This window comes from Moschus berezovskii, chromosome 4 (assembly GCF_049115385.1).
Source record: "Moschus berezovskii isolate FMDL1 chromosome 4, NW_MosBer_1.0, whole genome shotgun sequence".
Taxonomy (NCBI): domain Eukaryota; kingdom Metazoa; phylum Chordata; class Mammalia; order Artiodactyla; family Moschidae; genus Moschus; species Moschus berezovskii.
Window position 1 is genome coordinate 82,617,790 of NC_142463.1, and position 22,953 is coordinate 82,640,742.

Below are 22,953 nucleotides of genomic sequence, written 5' to 3' on the forward strand. Positions count from 1 at the left end.
AAAGTCTGACACTGTTTCCACTGTTTCCCCATCTATTTCCCATGAAGTGATGGGACCAGATGCCATGATCTTAGTTTTCTGAATGTTGAGCTTCAAGCCAACCTTCTCACTCTCCTCTTTCACTTTCATCAAGAGGTTTCTTAGTTCCTCTTCACTTTTTGCCATAAGGGTGATGTCATCTGCATATCTGAGATTATTGATATTTCTCCCAGCAATCTTGATTCCAGCTTGTGCTTCTTCCAGCCCAGCGTTTCTCATGATGTACTCTGCATATAAGTTAAATAAGCAGGGTGGCAATATACAACCTTGACGTACTCCTTTTCCTATTTGGAACCAGTCTGTTGTTCCATGTCCAGTTATAACTGTTGCTTCCTGACCTGCATACAGGTTTCTCAAGAGGCAGGTCAGGTGGTCTGGTTTTCCCATCTCTTTCAGAATGTTCCACAGTTTATTGTGATCCACACAATCAAAGGCTTTGGCATAGTCAATGAAGCAGAAAAAGATGTTTTTCTGGAACTCTCTTGCTTTCTCCATGATCCAGTGGATGTTGGCAATTTGATCTCTGGTTCCTCTGCCTTTTCTAAAACCTGCTTGAACATCTGGAAGTTCACGGTTCACATATTGCTGAAACCTGGCTTGGAGAATTTTGAGCATGACTTTGCTAGCGTGTGAGATGAGTGCAGTTGTGCGGTAGTTTGAGCATTCTTTGGCATTGCCTTTCTTTGGGATTGGAACGAAGACAGACCTTTTCCAGTCCCGTGGCCACTGCTGAGTTTTCCAAATTTGCTGGCATATTGAGTGCAGCACTCTCACAGCGTCATCTTTCAGGATTTGAAATAGCTCAAGTGGAATTCCATCACCTCCACTAGCTTTGTTGGTAGTGATGCTTTCTAAGGCCCACTTGACTTCACATTTCAAGAGCTCTGGCTCCAGGTGAGTGATCACACCATCGTGATTATCTTGGTCGTGAAGATCTTTTTTGTACAGTAGGCTATAGTGCACTTGATTGATAGTTTTTTAAAACAAAGGGAGAGAAATGTTTATAGTAAGTAGCTGAGAAAGCTATGAGGACTAGTTAACATTAAAAATGAAAAGCTATAACTTTGAAGAGAATGTGTGACACATTTTTAGAGGAAGATACTTGAACTCAACTTGAACTCAGCACTTTGTGTTGAGAATAGATGGAAGGCAGGGAAGAATAGAAACAGGAAAATGTGTTAAAAGATTATACTGCTAGTTCAGTCTGAAGATGATGGTTTCTTGGACCATGGTGGTAGCAGTGGAGATGGTAAGGAGTAGTTAGATTCCAGATTAATTTGGAAGTAGAAGCAAATAGGAATTTTTGATTGCTTGGATATGCAACATGGGAAAGAGGTGTTAAGGGTAATCGCAAGATTTTTGACATGAGTAAATGAAAGAAGGGAGTTTCCATTGAAAATTTCCAGATGGGAAACATTTGAGGTGAGGGTGGGGAGAGAAGATTCAATTGCTGCAGTATTAATTTTAAATGTTTAAAATTAAGAGAAGCTGTTCAGTAGTTTGGATATATGTTCCTGGACTTAAGGACAGAGATTTTGGCTGAAATTATAAGTTGGGAAATTATCAGCATAGAGACGGTCTTTAAATTTAGCATACTGGATTAGATCCAAAAATAGACCTCTGGCGTATACCAACATTTAAGAGTTCAAGACAGCATAAACCAGAGTGATTGAGTAAAGCACAATAAGCATGGAGAAGACTATAGGGAAGTTATAATGTCTAGACTCCAAGTGAAGAACGTGTATCAACAAGGTAGTGATTGTGTTAAATACTGTAAAATGAAGATTGAGAGTTGACCATTGGTGTGTCAGTACAGAATTTGTTTGTGAAAAACAGTGCCAGTGACCTGATTAAGCCATAAATCTGATTGGAGTGAGTTTGAAACTGGATAGGAGGAGAGGAATTTTAGATAGAGGGCATAAATGTTTCTTGAGGAGCTTTACTGTAAGTAATTTAAGAGGGGGGGGAGGGGGGAATAGTGATAAGTGGGATCAATAGATGAGGAAAAAATACTTTCTTAGGATGGGAGAAATCAGATTGTTTTTGTATGCTGTTGTGGACAATCCCGTAGAGGACGGAAAATTAGCAATGTAGGTAGGAACACACCCTGTACAGTTCCAGAAAGAAGAGGGGCTGGGATTTGGTATACAAGTGAAGTGAAGTTGCTCAGTCGTGTCAGATTCTCTGCGATCCCATGGAATGTAGCCTACTAGGCTTCTCCATCCATGGAATTTTCCTGGCAATAGTACTAGAGTGGGTTGCCATTTCCTTCACCAGGGGATCTTCCTGATTCAGGTATTGAACCCAGGTCTCCCACGTTACAGACAGACACTTTACCGTCTGAGCTACCAGGGAAGGGTATACAAGTCAACTAGATTTAAATAACATGGATCGTTGATGTGTGATAACAGATAGAAGGTAGAATATGTGGATTCAGAAGATAATAGTTGAGAAATTATGGTGTGGAATCCGAAGTTGTCATTTTGTAGCTTCAGTTTTCTTAAAGTAGAAAGCAATATCCAAGGCTAAAAGAATGGGACAAGAATATCATGAAGTTAAGGAAGAAGGAAATAGTGCAAAACATTATCTTAGAGATTGGTAGAAAAAAATGAACTGAGAATGTAGTATGTAACTGGTTGGCTTCATTAAGGGTTGCCCTCAGATTTGTGATTGTGATTGTGAATTTGAAATGAGACCAGCCCAGTTCATTATGTTTGTTTTTCTAAACATTTTCTGCTGCATTAGCACAGGTAAAGTTGGATTTAACCAGATATTAGTTTTGCTAAGTGATTGGAAGCGATTGCCTAATGAGTAATGAAGGCTTGGCAGCCTGAGATTAGAAATGGGTGAAAAATAGCCAAGGAAATTTTATCAGCATTAACAAAAAAATGTGTATAAATTACTTTATATGTGGTCTCTAACAGATAACTTTAGTACAGTTATTAATTTTTTTACTCTTGTTCTTCTAACTGAAGGCATTGACAAGACTTCATCAACTGAAACTTTTGGGTCATACTTTAGTTGTTGAATTTGCAAAAGAGCAAGATCGAGTTCATTCACCATGTCCCTCTTTGGGCACTGAAAAAAAGAAAAGGTATGTAGATAGGTTTTCCTAGCCTTTTAAAGGTTTATTATTATTTTTTTAATTATTAAAAAAATTTTTTAAATTAAAAAAATTACTAATTTTTTTAAAGAGTTGTATTGCTTTTCGATTATTTTCAGACTAGCAAGTAAAGAATCTGAAACAGTAAATGATTGTATCTCTCTACTAAATCTAGTACTTGAAAGCAATACATTTGTTTGTTCCTAATTATGCATTAGTAATCTGAGTATTGATTTAATATTAGGACTTAACCAATGTGAAGTGAAAAGAGAGTAGGGTGAAAGCGTTCAACTATAAGTGGAGGGAAGGTAACTAGTATAAAGTCCTAACATATAGCAAGGTATCACTAATAGGCACAGCCTTGATTCCTAGCTATAATTCTTTGTAGCTATATAACCTTTATAAATTGCTTTACACCAGTGGTTCTAATAGTACAATCCCTGCTCCAGCTGCATCATCTAGAATCTTGACTGAAGGAAAGATTGTTCGCCCTTAACCTAGTCCTACTGAATCAGAAATTTGGGTTGTTGAGGGTGGGGAGGAGGATAGGCCCCAGCGGTCTTATTTTTAAGAAACCCTTGCTGATGCACATTAAAGACATTTGTGTGCCACTATTTTATACCTGTGAACTTCAATTTTGGTGGGTGAGGGCTGTCAGTAAGATTCATTATACCATCTTCGTGTGGTTGCTATGAAGAATAAATGAAAATGTGGCTTGCCTTATATAATATCTGGAATTAGTTTTTCATTGGTATTTACTTAATAGTTGAAAATTACACTTATGCAGCTGTTTTAATAATGCTGTGTTTGAAAAGGTAGTGTCTTTTTTGTCATTCTGTTTCTTCTATAGATAACATCAACTTTGATTCCATATTTCTTAGGTCTGATGATCCTGTGGAAGATGATAAGGAAAAGAAAGAACTTGATTGTTTAACCATAGAAAATGGAATTGCACCAAACCATGGGTTAGCATTTTTGTTTGTATTTCATTGCATCTTTTGGTTTTATTTTGGATAGATAGGTTTGGGGGGGGGGTATGTGTGTGTGTTGTCAAAGATATTTTTAAAGGATATTTTATTGTATATAATGAAGATTTTTAGTGTGTTGATTAGACATGTTTAGCATTAAGAATTGGTCACTGAATTTGGTTCCATTAAAATGTTCAAAGTTGTAAGATAAGCTCAGAAAAGAAATGCTATATTCTATAATGCAGAGAGAAGGCAACTTGCTGTTTAATCATTTAGATCTTTTAGGAACAGAGTACTCTTAGATTTACTGAATCTTTTGAGCAATTTGTATGTTATTAGGTTACCTAAAATGAGTTATTGATATGAAACTTATTAGAACACAACTTAAGCATTTAAAATTTTTTTTTTAGGCTAACTTTTCCTCTAAATTCATGCCTCAAGTATATGTACCCACCACCTTCAAGCACAATCCTAGCAAATATAGTAAATGCTTTGGCAAGTGTGCCTAAGTTCTATGTGCAGGTAAGTAGAATAAACATTTCTCAAAGTAAATACTTTCTCATACTTTTTAAAAAATAGTTGTATTAATCAGGCTAATTCCTATAGGAGTGATAATATTTCAGAACTTTAAAGATGCCTTTGATTGGGCTGTTATAGCTAAGTACCATGATCTGGGTGGTTTTTAAATAATAGAAAATTATTTATTACAGTCTGGAGGTTGGAAATTGTATTCCAGTGTGCCAGTATAGGCAGGTTCTGGTGAGGGCCCTCTTCTGGGTGCAAGATGGCCATTTTCTCTTTGTAACCTCATGTAGCTGAAAGAGCGTGAGAGAGCTCTCAGTTGTGCTTTTTATAAGGTACACTAATCCAAAGAGGACTTTGGCCACTTCATGCGACGAGTTGACTCACTGGAAAAGAGTCTGATGCTAGGAAGGACTGGGGGTGGGAGGAGACGGGGACGACAGAGAATGAGATGGCTGGATGGCATCACTGACTCAATGGACATGAGTTTGAGTGAACTCCGGGAGTTGGTGATGGACAGGGAGGCCTGGCGTGCTGTGGTTCATGGGGTTGCAAAGAGTCGGACACGACTGAGCAACTGAACTGACCTGAATCCAGAGAGGAGAGTGAAAAAGTTGGCTTAAAGCTCAACATTCAGAAAACTAAGATCATGGCATCTGGTCCCATCACTTCATGGAAAATAGATGGGGAAACAGTGGAAACAGTGGCTGACTTTATTTTTCTGGGCTCCAAAATCACTGCAGATGGTGACTGCAGCCATGAAATTAAAAGACGCGACGCTTACTCCTTGGAAGAAAAGTTATGACCAACCTAGATAGCATATTAAAAGCAGAGACATTACTTTGCCAACAAAGGTCCAAAAGGTGTGGGCAAATTCATTTTATTCATAAGATGAAGCACCTTAATAAAAGGGATAAAACATTTGAAATCAAATAGAAAAATCATGAGTCAACTCACATCTGATAGTGTACTTAAAAACTCTGCAAAAATTTGAAAAAGTCAAGGCTATGGGTTTTCTAGTGGTCATGTATGGATGTGAGAGTTGTACTGTTACGAAAGCTGATCACTGAAGAATTGATGCTTTTGAACTGTGGTGTTGAAGAAGACTCTTGAGAGTCCCTTGTACTGCAAGGAGATCCAACCAGTCCATCCTAAAGGAGACCAGTGCTGGGTGTTCATTGGAAGGACTGATGCTGAAGCTGAAACTCCAGTTCTTTGGCTACCTCATGCAAAGAGTTGACTCATTGGAAAAGACCCTGATGCTGAGAGGGATTGAGGGCAGGAGGAGAGGGGACGACAGAGGATGAGATGGCTGGATGGCATCACCAACTCGATGGACATGAGTTTGGGTAAACTCTGGGAGTTGGTGATGGACAGGGATGCCTGGAGTGCTGCGTTTCATGGGGTCACAAAGAGTCGGATATGACTGAGCAACTGAACTGTACTGAATCCCATTCATGGGAGCTCTACCCTTATGACCTAATAACTTCCCAAAAGCCTCATGTCTTAATACCATACCATTACATGTTAGGATTTAATATATGAATTTTTGAGAGGGACATAAACATTCAGTCATTGCAAAAGGTAGTGAAAAAATTACCACATTCAAGTAAGGGTTTTTATAAACTATAGCGTAAAAATACTATGTTTAGTATTAATAATACTAATAAGCATAAGCTAATTTGGGAAATGTAATTTCTGGTAATTCTTCATTACTTTAGCATATGCTTTTTCCTTTCTTAGAGGAAAAGATATAAAGGATCCCTCAATAAATGCTTAGAAATATTGACAATAAAAGATACTTTAAGTACAAAATACAGATGATTTTCTTTATTAAGATTCTCTATATTATCATAATTCACAATAATCAAGGGAAAAAACACTTCAGTAAATTTTACATTAAGAATATGGCATTTTTAATAATGAGAATAATGATATTTTGTACAACTGATAAATATTTTAGGAAGGTTGATCTTCTAAGATATACCAGTGCCTGAGATATACCAGTTTAGCCCTTTTCCGGTATTATAAAGGCAAGAGGTGATCCTTCCTTTGCACTAAATTAATCACTAGTGTTATTGCAGAGATTTTAAGTACACTATCAGATGTAAGTTGAATCATGATTTTTCTATTTGATTTCAAATATTTTATCCCTTTTATTAAGGTGCTTCATCTTATGAATAAAATGAATTTGCCCACACCCTTTGGACCAGTTACTGCCCGGCCTCCCATGGTAAGAAAGCTCTTGGAATTTTCGACATTCAAAATTTCTCTTCTTGTGGTGAGATCATTGAGGCTAAATTTTACAAATGTTGTGCCAGTGATCTCTAACATGTATTGAAAATGAAGAACAAATACAAAGTTAATGTAATAATAATCCTGTGGAGAACTGAAAGTGCAGAAAAGCCAGAATTTATTTTTTAGATTTTTTCTTTCTTGACCATTCTGTGCAACATGTGGGATCTTAGTTCTGTGATCAGAAATTGAACCCATGACCCCTGCAGTGGAAGCGTGGAATCCTAACTACTAAACAGCCAGGGAATTCCCCAGAATATTAAAGAGATGCTTTTGGTAATAGAGGCTGTCATTTCTCTTAAGGTTATTCAGTCCTTTGATCTAGAACATTGTGCTATCCTATAAGATATTTACATTTAACAAGCTGAATTGTCTAAAATTTCCATTTTTCTTGTTTTATTGCTAGTAAGTTACATTTGCAGAAGATAAAAAAGGTTGATAATTTTTTAATTAGAATTTATTATGCAAATCTATCAATAATTTTGTTGGTAGGTTATGTCTGCTCTTCAGTAATTTTGTTATTTTGCTGTAAAACTCAGTACTTTGTTTTTTTATTTTTTTTTTTATTAATTGGAGTATAGTTGATTTACAGTGCTGTATTTCAGGTGTGCAGTCACACCTCAATCAGTTATATTAATACATATATGTATAGCCACTCTTTTAGATTCTTTCCTATATAGACCATTGTAGATTGAGTGGTTTCTTATGCTATACAGTAGGTTCTTATGTATATTTTGTGTAGTAGTGTGTATATCGGAGAAGGCAATGGGAAGCCACTCCAGTACTCTTGCCTAGAAAATCCCATGGATGGAGGAGCCTGGTAGGCTGCAGTCCGTGGGGTCGCTAAGGGTCGGACACGACTGAGTGACTTCACTTTCACTTTTCACTTTCACACATTGGAGAAGGAAATAGCAATTCACTCCAGTGTTCTTGCCTGGAGAATCCCAGGGACGGGGGAGCCTGGTGGGCCTCCGTCTATGGGGTCACACAGAGTCGGACACGACTGAAGTGACTTAGCAGCAGCAGTAGCAGCAGTGTGTATATGTCAGTCCCAGTCTCCTCATTTATCCCTCCCTCACTTCCATCCTGGTAACCATAAGTTTGTTCAGATTCATGAGTGATTCTTAAGTCATGTTTATAACTCTTCTATTTCTGTTTTCTAAATAAGTTCATTGTACCATTATTTTAGGTTTCATGTATAAGCAATATCATATGATATTTGTCTTCCTCTGAGTTAACTTCATTCAGTAAGACAGTTTCTAGGTCCATCTGTGTCACTGCAAGTGGCATTGCTTCATTCTCTTTTATGGCTGAGTAATAGTCCATTGTATAAATGTCCCCTTAGTACTTTTTTAGATAACAGCAATGAGAAATTATTTTAGAAGGCTAACAAATAGAAAATTTGCTTCTGTATTGTGCATTGATTGCTTTTCTAATGTCTATATTAGCTTTATAATTTTTCTTTGTAACTCCAAAACCTCAGTGCTTGGCATGTTGAGAGGATAATAGTTAAGATTATACTATCTGCTATTAACAAAACTCAAATCTTAGTCACTTAACACAATTCAGATTATGTCTTATTCGTGCCAGGTTCATTCCAAAAGTAGGGCAGAATGGTATTCTTTCCTGAGTCACTAAAAAGACCCAAGTTAGTCTGCATTATGTGCATTTCCTTGTTTGTGAGGACATTACCGTGCAGCCTGCAGATAAAGAAACAAGAGAGAATTTTATGTGTGGGAAGTCTTTATGCTAACCTTTTCATTGACTAAAACTCGGGTGAAATCTAACTGCACGGGAAGTTTGGAAATTTAGTCCAGCTAGGTGCCAAGGAAGAAGAAACAAGTTTTGTGATCGACTCAAGTCTACTAAGGCAGGTGTTCCATCAGTATATGTTGAATGTGTAAAAGAAAATCATGAGGAATAGAGAAATGTGAGAATCATGTTTCTGAATGGAAATAGTTTTCTTTTCTGTAAATATCATAGATTACCATAGTATTTTTGTTTTTACTTAGTATGAGGACTATATGCCATTACATGCACCTCTTCCACCTACATCTCCTCAGCCACCAGAGGAACCTCCTTTGCCAGATGAGGATGAGGAATTATCTAGTAAAGAATCAGAATATGAAAGCAGTGATGATGAAGACCGTCAGAGGTATGTAATGTCAAATATTTGTGTCGATTCTAATAAACATAGAATATATGAATGAGATTCTCTTACTCTTCTTAAATTTTGCATATAGTTCTTCCTAATTCAGGGTCCTTAGCATTTGTCCATCCCCAGCTCCCCATCATACTGTAGATTAACCTGAGACTAGAAATCAAGACCTAAGGAAAAATTTTTGCATGACAAGTAATTTTTTTGATTGATCATAGTATAAAATTGATCACTGTTTTTTATTGATTCTGTATTTGCTAACTTGCCCACTTGTTACAGTTTATTTATAACTTCAACATCAGTAATTGCAGTGCTTTAGCAGACATGGGCATGTACAGAATGGTGAAAAATTTGAGTCATTTGATATGCACATTGCTAGATGGGGTAGAACAAAGTGATAGTCTGTCTTGTTTCAGCTCTTATACTGTAAACAAGAGTCTTTTTCACTGTTTATATGTACCATGTTTTTCACATTTTTGTGCTGTTTGTTGTTGGTTTTGCTGTTTAAAATGCCCCCAAGTGTAGTGTTGAAGTGCTGTCTAGGGTTTCCAAAATCAAGAAGGCTATGTGTTTTATGGAGAAAACTATGTGTTAGATAAACTTTGTTCAAGCCTGAGTTACAGTGCTCTAGACCATGAGTTCAGTGTTATTGAATCAAAAATATATATTAAATAAGATCTTCTTAAAAGTAAACAAACATAAAACGAGGTGTGTATTGATCAGTTGATGAAATGTGAGCACGTGATTGTAGGAACCTAATCCTGAATTTCCTCTAGGGACAGTGATTCATTATTCACTAATTCAGTGTTTGTGAAGACTTTACAGAACAAAGTTAGGTTGTATTTCTGTTTTGTCAGCTTACTTCCCTGAACTTTATTTACCTCAGAGTAATTTCTAGAGCAACTTTATAGAATTTTATACAAGAATATTCATAATAATTACTGCAAACGAATTATTCTTTTATTGGTTGTTCTTGATGATCTACATATATTTTATTTAAAGCTTCTGGCAAAGAGCAGTACATTATTAATAATATTCAGCAGAGCCTAAAATAGAAATTGCTAAACATTTTCTGTAGAGAGCCAGAGTTCTTTTGTAGTGGGAAAGCACCAGTGGATGATACCTAAATGAATGGATATTGCTATCTTCCACTAAAACTTTCTATTTAAAAATAAACAGACAATGACTAGATTTGGTCCTTTGGCTGTAATTTGTCAACCCCAAGCCTAGAAGGCCTGTATAAGCAAATGGTGGGAATCATAGATACACACAGAAGCCACCAGATACAGAGGGAGTGTTTTGACAGGAGTCAGAATCCAAGCAGAGAATCTAGGCACCATATACGAGTAATCAGCAGCAATTTGACTGTTAGAGAGTCAACGTCCACCTGAGTAGAGTGGCTCCTTATATATTCTCTTTCTAGGGAAAGAGTTAAAAGTCAAAGCATAGGTGGGGTTAAAACTACCAAAATGGGAGTTAATAGAGCATCTGTCTTGAATAGAGATATTTATGAAGGCTGGAAGCTTTTGATAGACTAATTTGTTGCTAAATAAAGAACAGAGAGTATTACAGTGGATTAATTAACCTCTGTAAATTTAATTTTCTTTATGAAAACAATGATAGTAATGAGAAATGTTTTATAGGCTAGCCACAACTGTTTTTGTGTTACTTGAATTTCCATTTAGGGATGTAGAGAGGAATTTGGGAACTAATTCATCTCAAGTCATAAGAACAAAGCCTTTGAATGAACTAAGCTCTGGTTTCATGCTTCTTTTTTATCTTTTGGAAATATTATAAAACACGCTGCTATGTATTTATCAGCAAATATTTATCAGTTACTTACATAAAATATGCCTTGCACTGTTGTAGAGGCTTAGTATACTTTTGGTGAGCAATGTATGAATATAGATATATGTTTCGTATAACTGGATTTATTCATAAGATTTTTGTTAAACCATGGTTTTTAAGAGGCTTTAAAAATTTGTAGCATATGTTTTCATTTTTTTCTTGCTTAAGGAAAAAGGGTTTAAAACTTATTTTAACTCTTAACTACATTTTATTGTGCTTGTTTTCAAATTTCACAAGTTTAACTCTGGAAAAGTAGAGCTGTGACTAATGGTTTTGAACTTGCTTTGTGGAAACATTGTATCTGATCCTGTGGAAGAGCCAAGAAAGACTAGAGAAGATCTATTATAAATATTCATAATCATAATGGAGATAAATTATATACAAAGTATTAATTGTCACCCCTTGATTGATTAAGCTGCTTTAGAGTATAGTATTTGAAAACTCTGTTTTCAAGAACAGTGTATCTTGTTTATATAAGGATGTATTCCACCAATTATGCACAGAATATTTTTAAATTAAGTATTTAAGTCTAGGTTTTCTTTAATAATTAGAATATGAATCAAAATAATTTTACTATTTTGTAAGATCTGTTGAATATCAGTCAAGGCAAGAGCAGTAAAATTACATAGCTTATATTTAGTGTACCTTGTTTAACTTTTTGACACAAAGTACAGTTATTTATTTGGGCAACTAATAATTTTCTTAATAAAACATATCTTTAAAACTTGACAAGTTGCAATTAAGTAAATTCCCAGTTCCTTCAAGCTAAGATGAAAATTGATCAAGGAGATTCATAACTTGAGCTTCTGTCAATTATATCTTAAATTATGACTTAGATATTCTACTTAAGCCATACAAATCATTTTATAATTTATAAGCTCAAATAAAAATTTACGCTTAACAAAAACAATGGTAAATAACTGGGTTTTTACATAAATCTTTTTTACTTTTCTTTCCACTGATGTAGAATGACCAAACTAATGGAACTGGCAAATCTTCAGCCCAAAAGACCAAAACCAATAAAGCAGCGCCATGTGAGAAAAAAGAGAAAAATAAAGGATATGTTGAATATATCATCATCTGCTTCACACAGGTAGTTTTGTTTTAGATTATAGGATAAGGGTTCTTTATATAATTTGTTTAATTGCTTAACTGAAATTATTTCTCATTCTGACTTTTATCAGTCCATTTCATTTACCAATGATTTCCTATTTGCCAAATTCACAAGTATCCCTAATTTTTTCAAAGTTGACCAGCATTTGATTTTATTGACTATGCCACGTTTCAGAATTGTCCACCTTTAATTTTTATGTTTCTCATCTTTAACTCCGTCTCTTCCTCTTTTTCTTCTTACTTTCTTCTTTTATGACTTTCACTACTCACTCACTTGCTTTTTAAGTACTGGATTCCATCTATTCCTATCTGTGGTCATTTTCCATTCATATATTTTTACTGCTTGTTAATATCATTAATTTTTATGGTTCACCTGTTGTAGCTGATAGATTCCAAATCTCCGTCTCTAGATTTAAACTCGTGAGTTCCAAAGTCTTTATTTCCAGTTTCCTATTTGTTTACTCAATGTCTTGTATGCACTTAAGGTATTATTCAAAGCAAAATTAATTTACTTTCATTATCCCTTTCTCTTCCTATATTGACACTTTTAATAATGACATCACCAGTGTGCTTATATGAAAGTTTGTTAGTTTTTCCTAACTTCACTACCTGATATCAAACATTTTTTTGCTTCAGAGTACCCTAGCAGGTAAAAGTTCACATGGCTTAGCACGCTGGACCCACCTTTAAATATTTATTAAATGTGTGATAAGTTCTATGCTAAATATTGTGGGGTTTGAAGCATGCTTCTAAAACTCAGTGCCACATTTTCAAACAGTGAGTTAATAGTCTTATGGGCAGGTGAAACATATGCACAGATGACTATTGTGTTAGCAATTTTAATATTAAATGATATAACAGGATGTAACTGAGAATGAAAGATTGTGAGAAAGGAGAGATCACAGCCAGTTAAGAAATCTGGAAAGACTTTAAGACAATGGAGACAGTTTGAGCTGGGCTTGAAGGAGGAGAGGCAAAAATGAGTCAGGGAAAAGAGATCCAATTTGAATAAAAAAGTACATTTCCAGAGGTAAGGCAGTTTGGTGCGTAGGAATAGAAATGATGAAAGGGAAAGCTAGAAGGATGTGGATACCTGCCTTAAATGTTATGTTACGATATTTGAATACATTGAAGGAGCCATTTTAATACATTAAAAAATTTAAAATTTCTCTCAGATTTTATCATCTTATAGTAAGCTTTCAGGAAATATACTGATGTGGGGTGATGATCAGGGCTGTGAGTATGAAAGAATTTTATTAGATATAAATTAACTTCCCAGTATGTCTTAAATTTTGTGTTAGAATAGAGAAATTGCCAGTGAAATAGTGTTTATTACTGTGTATTTTGTTTGAAATGTATTATCCCTTTTGACTGATTATCTGACATTTTGCATTAACAAATTTTTTTTTTTTAAATTATGGTAGAAATTACTAGCATATTTGCTATGGATTTCTATGTACTTAAATATCTTAATCAATGAAAATTGACATTAATTGCAGTTTTAATTCTATTCAGCTTTTCTACAAGGTAAATTTCCTTTGAACTTGTAAGTAACTTCATAAATTGAGAAGTTTGTTAAAATAATGTTTTTCCATTTTTAAAGGAATGGGTCTTTAATGTTTGGATTTTTTAGAATTATTTTCTCATGTTAAGTGTATATAATATGATGCATATTGCCCACCTGTGTATGTTTTGACACCACAGTCCCATGCTTTTAATCCCTATAATAACACCAAACAATTAAAAACTAATATAGTTGACCCTTAAACAACCTGGGTTTTAACTGTGTGGGTCCACTTATATGCAGATTTTTTCAGTAAATACTACAGAACTACATGATCTGAGGTTGGTTAAGTCCATGGATATGGACCCCATGAATACAGAGGAACCATGGATCTGGAAGGTTGATGAAGTTATATACATACAGGTTTTTGACTGCTGGGGTCAGGGCCCCTAACCTCTTAAGTTGTTCAAAGGTCAGCTGTAACGTGAACCAGTTAAATTTTCCAGTGAGAACATTAAAAGATGAAATTAATTTTAATAATGTATTTTATTTAACCAGTTATACCTGAACTGTTATTTTAAAATACAATTAATATAAAACATTATTGAAATGTTTTACATTTCTTTTTTTCCCACACAAAGTTGTCAAACTCTGGGGTCATTTTGTACTTAGAACATAAGCACAGATTAGAACATAAGCAAGAGTTCAAGTGCTTATTAGCCACATGTGGCTTAAGGCTACTCCATTGGCCAGCATAGATTTATTATATATAGTATATAGAATACAGTGTATAAAATGGTTACATTACGCATAGAATGAACTTTTTTGCATATTGGCCAATATCCTGATGTTTAGAATCAATAGTGCTAAAGTTCTATCTCTTATCATTTACTGACTGACTTTATGCAGTTATTTAACATCCTTTAACCTCAAACTCCTTACCTGTCTAAACTAAGAATTTAATGATATCCATATGATAATAGTTGTTAGAATTTTTGAAGTATTAAATGTAAGTTACTTTGTTCAGCGCCTCTAGTTTTAAATTTAAAGTTAATATGAAATAATGTTTTTCTCAAAATTTTGTTTGCAATTACAAAGTAATGCTACGATTGTTCATAAACAGCAGTTTGCATCCGGTGTTGTTACCTTCGGATGTATTTGACCAACCACAACCTGTAGGTAATAAAAAAATTGAATTCCATATATCTACTGACATGCAAGCTGCATTTAAGAAAGATTTAGAAAAGCAACAGAATTGTGAAGAAGAAAATTGTGGTAAGCATATTCTAGTTCTTTAACATGCTATGTAAAAATTTTTCTCAATCAGTTTTTTGTATTAGAATTAAACGTTATATGTTTTTAGTATTTGTGAGTATATTTAAAATGTGCAGTTAGGTCTTCCTTAGTGTCATGGAATACTATTCATTTTAAACCTTTTAAATAAAACTAAAATTGGTGCTAACTGTGTTACCTTTTACTAGTAATGAACTCTAGGGTGAAATTTAGTCTGGTTTTTGCTGATGTTTATTTACCTGAAAAATATAAGTGTTTCTTGTATTGAATTATTTTTCATTGGTTACTAAATGTGTGATGCTCTGTGGTTTTATTACTACAGTTGAATTACTGGTTAGGAAAAGAAGCTGTGAAATCTTTTGTAGATTTCATGTAATTTTTTTTTAATCCAAAAGACACTGAAGGTTGTTAAACAAGATACCCTTCTTAAGTTTAAAGATAATATATTGATATTACAGATTTTTTCCTGCTTATTTTAAACATTAATTTGATATTATACTACAATGGCATTTCTTTATTTTAATTTTTAAATTTTAGAAATAATACCACCCTATAGAAAATATAATCAGAACAGAAGCCTGTGAAATTTTAAAACGTTAACACCTCATACCCCACTTTTCCCTATCTGACTACTTAGAGATAAGCATTATTAGTAATTGATATGAAGATAGTCCTTCCAGATCTTATCCTATGCTTGTGTATAAACATTTTATTTTCTCTTTTTTTTAAAATAGTCATCATAGGTTGCATTACACTCCATGGTATGGTTATGTCAATATTTCATCAAACTCTAATGATAGAAGTTGAGGTTTTCATTTTTTTATTATTACAGAAATTCTGGTATGTACATTTTTGTACATATATCTTTAAGCCCTTGTATGAATATAGGGTAGAGTTCTAGTAAGTATTGCAGATGTACTGAATGAATAGCTAGGTTTAAGTCTTGTCTCTCTGATGGTAGTGAGAACACGTTACCTTTACAGATTGCTCTTTTGTTTCAGTGCCTGTATTTGATGGCTAGTGACCCTTTGACACCAATTTCTATTTTTTAATCATAATTTACTCAGACTTAGACCTTATTGAGGGGCGTGGCAGTCATCCCATTCTGCATCAATGTAGAATAATGGTGAATAAACAATGAAAACAGTTTTTAAAGGTTCTTTTCTTACTGATGCCTTCAGGCCACAGAAGATCTCTTGGAGCAATCGTTTTAGGAGGAGACTTTTAAGATCCTAAATGTGGCAGGTTATTTGCCTCATTTTTATAGCTTTTTTAAGGTTTTGTTTGCCTTTTTAGGTAGTATAACTGGGAATTTTTCTACTGCATGTTTAATCCTGTCCTTCCAAACCCTCTACCCCAAATCAGTTTAACTTTCATTGAAGCTAAAATTCATGTTTTCTGAATGAAATTCATTGTATTGCTATGTGTGAATTAGAAATTTATAATGATTTAAATTTTCCTAATTGAGTAAGTGAGCAAATACATATTTTTCCTTACCTCTTGTAGGACCACCATTAGTATGTTTTTTTTTGGTGGGGAGAGGTATAATGGATGGATGGTTTTTCTTTTTTTTTTTGTATCCTCAAATGGAACTTATTTTATGATTTTCATGTTATAGTGGCAGAGTTGAATAGTCATGATAGAAACCATATGGCCTGCAAAACCTAAAATATTTACTGTTTGAATCTTTATAGAAAAAATTTGCTCACACCTGTTTCAGAGCATTGAGAAAAACACCAAAGAGGTTAGGTGCTAGAAGATAGTTTTCTAAAAATGGAAAAGAAAAACTATTTTGAAGGGAAGATTTTTAATAGCTAATGTCAATGTTAACTCTTAGACTTACCTGCTACTGAAGCTGATGCATCAAATATAGGATTTGGAAAAATCTTCCCCCAACCAAATTTGAACATCACGGAGGAGATTAAAGATGACTCTGATGAAATGCCATCAGAATGTATTTCTAGAAGGGAGTTGGAAAAGGGCAGAATTTCTCGAGAAGGTAATTTCATGAAATAAACCAGAACTTACTATTTTACATTTCTTTGGCCCTTCAGAAACAAAACAAATCTCATGTTATTTACCTTAACTGAAGCATGTACTTCAAGACATCTCTTAAGTTAAATGTTTTCAATCATCACTTTTGGTTTTTAGTGCTCATACTTCGTAGGGAAGAAAGTGTTGATCAATACAATGTTCCCTGAATATATTTGTTTGGAAGAATGTTTTCATTTCTGAAACTTTTATATGACATCTTAAGTCAGTGTGACCAACCGTCTGGAATTTGGCATTCAGGATATAGTTGATAGACCATCACAATACTGTGTCTGAGATGTATGCAAAGCAGTTGTTTGTCTAAAAATATAGTTTTAATTCTTTGGTAATTAAAAGCCTGTGTTTATGAATTTTATTTCCTAATATGATAGTTTTTTACTTCTAATGGATTTTTCCTATTTTAGTATATCTTAAAATATTTAGGTGTTTTAGATTGACATGTGACACATTATAATTTTTTCATAATAATTGGAAACAGACTTCCAAATAGCATTTTTGCTTAAACATCTAGTTGTCAGGGACACATTTCAGAGTCTGAATAGAAATAGCTACATAGAGATTCAGAACCCACAGTTTGTCTGAAATAGTTGATAATTACATTTTAAGTAATTTATTTTACATTTGAATACATTGGTATCTGGTACTTAGGGAGATTGACTTTAATCAGAAAATAACACAGATGTTTGATAGCATCTTTATTTGCTTCAGTCCTTCAAATAAATTAAAATTAAACTTTAATAAAAATGTTTTATTGGATACATTTTAGTAATTCTAGATGCCTGAAATTTTTTAACTTATCATGTTAGATTCTTAATGTGTATTTTTATGCCATTAGTAACGTTGTCATTAATTTCTATGATTTTAACATTTTCTTAATGCTTATTTTGTCTATTTAGCAGTTAAATTTGTAGCTGTTAAAGTTTTTCTTCAAAAAACTGATGAAATTGTCTTAATTTTATATCCTTGTCTTGCTTTGTTTTTATGTAAGAAATGGAAACACTTTCAGTTTTTAGAAGTTACGAACCTGGTGAACCAAACTGTAGAATTTACGTAAAGAATTTAGCTAAGCATGTTCAGGAAAAGGTAAGTTGAAATTTATAAATTGGTTTTATTATTTTGCATGTTTTCCTCTGGTTTTCCTTATTAGTCTTTTCTTTGTTGAAATTCTAGGACCTTAAGTTTATTTTTGGAAGATATGTTGACTTTTCATCAGAAACACAACGGATAATGTAAGTGGCATGTATATTCTCAAATTGTGTTTTGTTTTTAATCTGTTAGAAATTAACCCTTTTTTAATAATCATTTTCCCTTTAGCAATTAAAATTCAATGAAGAAATTGCTCATATCTGTTGCATAATTAATCTTTTGGACATGTAGATCAGGATTCAGCAAGGTTCTTTTTATATGAACAAACAGTAAAAATTTAATATTTTTATATTAAAATATTGTGGTGTCTGTTGCAGCTACTCAGTTTTGTCTTTGTAGCATGAAAGCAGCTCTAAATAATACATAAATGAATATTAATGACTGTTCCAATAAACATTTCTAGAAACAGGCTTCATCATAAATTCTAGACTTCTTCCCTAACCCTAAAGAAGTGGTTCTCAAACTTTAACCTGCCTAAGAGTTTAATAAAACCATTTCCTTGGTCTATCCCTGGAAAGTTTGGTTTTCTAAGCTGAGGTAGGATGGATGAATTTGTGTTTCTAAAAAGCCCATGGATAATGCTACAGCTGCTGATCCAAAGATTAGATTTTGAAAACTAGTGTTTTAATGACTAAACCAGGAGTATATGGTACTAAAGCCAAGTGTTGTAGATTCTTCCTGTAGTGGTAGCTTCTCTTCTTTCAGTTGGAAAGACTTCCATTTTATGAGCGCAAAAGAGAAGGATATGATTGTAAATGATTTAAAAGCTAATGTTTGAAGTTAGAATTTCATTCTTTGAAATTTTATAATTAGTTAACTCTAAAATATGTATGACCTTGGCCATATAAATTAGAAGTAAAAATTAGAAAATTTAAGGAGGGGACTCTTGAATGGAAGTTAGATAGAGAAGTGACTAATTAATATAAAATTAATATTTTTAAAGTCTTAACCTGGGCAATGTACTTCTTTATATAAGCATGCACTGTGTTTTAAAAATGTCCATTTATATTCATTAGTGGCAGATACCTCTTTTTATTGGGATACCAAAAGTTTATTTTGCTGGATGTGCAAAACTAACCCTTGTTCTTATTGTTGCCTTTGTATAAGCGGAAAAAATTTTAAAATATATACATTTTTGTGTGTGTGTGTGTGCGTGTATGTAAATGTATGTATGTCACACACAAATGTATTGTGTTACTGTGTGTCTATATATATATGCATGTGTGTAAATATGTGTGTGTGTGTATGTACACACCATGTTTATGTATCCTTTCTATTTCCAGTATTGCCTCCCGTTAGCATGTGAGAGGAAAAATAATTCTGTATTGAGAAACAGTACACATCAAAATGATAATAATTGTTTCCTGTGGGACTAGTCTTGTGAATTTTTTAGAAAAAAATTTAGCTGCACATTTTGATTCTTAAAAATTCTTTATATGCTTTGCTAGTCTCATAGACTATATGCTAGGCAGTACTTTAGTTGTAAATTATAGTCATTTTTTAAGTAGTTGAGAATATAGTTTCCTCCCCTGAAATGTTGACAGGTGAATACACTAGGGAATAATAGACTAACTTGAATTCAAATACAAAATCTGGTTTGTATTTTTGGCCCTCACTTTAACTATCAGTGTAACACTGAAGAATTCACTCAATCTCTGTACACATCATCTGTAAAATGGCGATTTTTGACTAGGTGATCAATAAGGTCCCTTTCTCCTCTGAAATTCTATTTTACTTATCTATAGTTTCTGTCAACCCTTTTATTCTTGGTTGTATAGTTGTTTTTGTCACTAGAGTAAACGGTATTGAATTGGCTGCATAAAACTTTTAAAAAGGAGATGAAAGAAAAACTTACTTACTTTTATAGTTGGAAGTAATACAATTTTTTTGAATCACATATACTTTTATGATAGTTAAAAAATTATAACATCATCAAACTTATATTACCTACTTATGAAAACAATTTTAAAACAATATAAAATACAATTTTAGAAAGCCTAAATAATGTGCTAATCAGATAGTATAGTCATTTTTATTCTGAAATAGCAGAATTTTAACTTAACACATTCCCATTCTCTTCATCAGAATTCTTTGACATTCTTTGAGTCAAAACATTCTTTCTTCCTTGACTTCTAGGTTTGACATACGCTTGATGAAAGAAGGTCGCATGAAAGGACAAGCTTTCATTGGACTTCCAAATGAAAAAGCAGCAGCAAAAGCATTAAAGGAAGCTAATGGATATGTTCTTTTTGGAAAACCTATGGTGGTTGTATCCTTCAAATTAGTTGGTTCCAGACTGAGTTTATAGCAGTAAGGGTATAGTTGAAACTAATTTTTATATTATGCTTTGGAAATCTCTACAGCTTGCATTCCAGCTTGAGAATATTCAGATATATATATTTATAATATAAACATTTGAGTCAGATGACAATGTTATTTAGATTTTTATTGGAAAATAGGCATAATGGCTATTAAAATCTAGCCAAGTCTAAACATTTTATTTAATACTTAAAATATATATACTCATGCTAAACCAAAGATAATACAGTATCCAGAAGTACATTAGAATCCTTAAAAGGAAGATATGATTAATTGTAGTTCAATTTTATATTTTATTGTATTGTAATTCATACTTATATTTAAGAATTTTAATAACTATATCATTGATTAGCCATCGTGCTTTCTGCAGTTAATGCAATTTCAAACTAGAAATCAGTGGGATAAATGAAGGAGCAGAGGTATAGGTGTAAAAAATGACTATAAAAGAAAGGGAAAATTTTTTGCTTCTCCCCCAGATCATAGACAACTAGGAGGCAGTCAAGAAATACTGACGAATGACTGAGTAGGAAGACAAATAGAGAAATTAAAAACTCTGCTCCTACCCTACATTAGGATGTTCTTGATAATTCTTTAGAAAAGATTCCTTTCATGTTTGTGAAGGAAACCTTAATTTTTAAATATTAGCAATTTGCTCGATCTGCTAGACCAAAACAAGATTCTAAAGAAGGCAAAAGAAAGTGTTAAAAATTAGTAAAGGTAAGTGTGGAGATAACATACTAAAAGGACAAGACTTTCTTGAGAGAAAATTAAAAAAGGATAACAGCCTGAGTAATGTTTTTAAAGGATCCATCACTCTGACTGTCTAACTATGCTGTTAATTTTCATTAAACTTCACAATTAGGCAATAAAGTTCATTTGTATGTAAAAAATTAAATTTGGAGAGAATGAATTTTATAAGAGCAATGTATCTTTATTATTCTTAATTTACTTCCTTTTCTTAGAAAAAAGCAGTATTAAATTTTAATGTGTATTATAATCACTTAGAGAGCCTGATAAAACACAGATTACTGGGTTTCCTCTAACCCCCACAGAATTTCTGATTCAGTAGGTCTGCAAGAGTGTTTGGCCTTGGGTAATCAATTTTCCTAGTTTTCCTGTGAATAAGAGGTTTTCTAGGATACTGGACTTTTTAATGCTAACACTGGGAAGATGTCTGCCAAGTCAGGACAAGTTGGTTCCCTTGGTGGGACCTGAGAATTTCCATTGCTAATTACTAATTGTCCTCCTCACAGAAATATGTCCATATTTTTTGGAATGAAGTATTTTGTCTTGCAAATAAGTAATTTTAATTCATAATTAAGTAATTTAATAATTAAAAATGGTAAAATGAAGCATTTTATGTCAGCATTGATTTAAGAAAGATGAGTGGAAATTCATTTTGTTTTAAATCTTTCTGCTTTAGAATAATGGAAGAACATGAATAAATGGGCCAAAATTACTGATAGTTAAGCTGAAAAAAATATATAAAGAAAGTTTTTCTAATGTTTATTCCTTTTGGGAGGCATCTTGAATATTTGAATTCTGTAGTAAAGTATCTACACTGGTATAGTCAGACATCTTAAAATACTTTAGAAGAACAGATGAAAAGAAACCATTTTCTATGTATGTTTAAAAAAATTATTTGTAAATCTAACATGAAATATGAGAAAAAAATTAAACTGCATTCTGCTGTTCTTCTTTAGAAGCATCCCTGCGTAAATACTGCTGTAATACTGTCATACAAAGTGTATCCTTTCTTGTTGTATCCTTTTGGGGCAGTGTTTTTATTTTCCTGGAAGTGTTTTGTCTCTCCCCAACCCACTGATCCAGCTTATGCGATAATTTTTTTTTCTACAATGTACTGAAATTAAGTATTTCTAAAATTATCTGTGTTGATTGAACAAATCTTTTAGGTGGTTTTTAGATTTGTTGCTGAATTTTCTATGCTATCCTTTAAGGCTATGTAGTTTTTCCAAAGAAAGTTAGTGAATCAGGTCAACTTATTTACTTGGAGAATGGATACATTTGCTTTAACACAGATTTTATTTTTGCTTCTTCTACTTATATATTTTCTAAGTCTAATTCAGAAACATAAATGCTTTCTCTTTCATGATGTATGTGGTTTAGGTATTCTGTATAACTTATAAAATTTGACTGGGGAAAAGGGTTTCCCCCCTCTATAAAAAGTACATATGTTGAAATTTTAAATAACTGAATTTCAGTGTGAATTCCAAATAAGAGTAGCAGACATCTGAGGTTTTATTATTGAAATCTCCTTTGAGATAGCAAGTAGAAGTATCTTTTTTCCCTTTTTCTAAACAAAATAAAAGGATTAAGAAAAGAGTAACAGAGAGGAGAAGACATAAAGTTGACTCAGGGTAGCACAATAAGTGGAAAGAAATAGTTCTGGTAGGTATGTAAGAGCAGTGGTTTCTAGACCTATTGATAATCAGAACTGCCCAAACAGTGGTTCTCAATTTTGACTGCAAATTAGAATGACTTGCAGAACTTAAAAAAAAAAAAAACTCTAAAGAAAAATAATAAAGTAAAAAGTATGTTGCTTGGGTTTTTTACCAGAGTTTTGTTTTAATTG

General features: G+C 33.2%; 2 protein-coding genes across 5 annotated transcripts in view; both read left to right on the forward strand.

The window, feature by feature from the left end:
- The window catches only part of RNPC3 (RNA binding region (RNP1, RRM) containing 3), a 59,677-nt gene that overhangs the window by 4,488 nt on the left and 32,236 nt on the right, over positions 1 to 22,953 (forward strand). For 2 of the 4 annotated variants that reach the window (XR_016037234.1, XM_055403865.2), the window contains exons 3-14: positions 3,015 to 3,133; positions 4,024 to 4,107; positions 4,521 to 4,632; positions 6,797 to 6,865; positions 8,940 to 9,082; positions 11,901 to 12,026; positions 14,674 to 14,825; positions 16,681 to 16,842; positions 17,884 to 17,978; positions 18,066 to 18,124; positions 20,178 to 20,310; positions 21,006 to 21,077. Coding sequence is in view for 2 of the 4 variants with exons in the window: in XM_055403865.2 (XP_055259840.1) it covers positions 3,015 to 3,133; positions 4,024 to 4,107; positions 4,521 to 4,632; positions 6,797 to 6,865; positions 8,940 to 9,082; positions 11,901 to 12,026; positions 14,674 to 14,825; positions 16,681 to 16,842; positions 17,884 to 17,978; positions 18,066 to 18,124; positions 20,178 to 20,310; positions 21,006 to 21,065 (1,314 nt within the window). In the remaining 2 variants the exon portion in view is untranslated. Of the gene's footprint in view, positions 1 to 3,014; positions 3,134 to 4,023; positions 4,108 to 4,520; positions 4,633 to 6,796; positions 6,866 to 8,939; positions 9,083 to 11,900; positions 12,027 to 14,673; positions 14,826 to 16,680; positions 16,843 to 17,883; positions 17,979 to 18,065; positions 18,125 to 20,177; positions 20,311 to 21,005; positions 21,078 to 22,063; positions 22,201 to 22,690; positions 22,756 to 22,953 lie in introns of those variants that run through there. The other 2 variants (XR_016037233.1, XM_055403864.2) reach the window with 2 other exon arrangements.
- LOC129541726 (alpha-amylase 2B-like) overlaps positions 21,063 to 22,953 on the forward strand; it is an 86,577-nt gene continuing 84,686 nt past the window's right edge. Inside the window, exon 1 of the mRNA XM_055403866.2 lies at positions 21,063 to 21,077. The gene's annotated coding sequence lies outside the window, so the exon portion shown is untranslated. The remainder of the gene's footprint in view (positions 21,078 to 22,953) is intronic.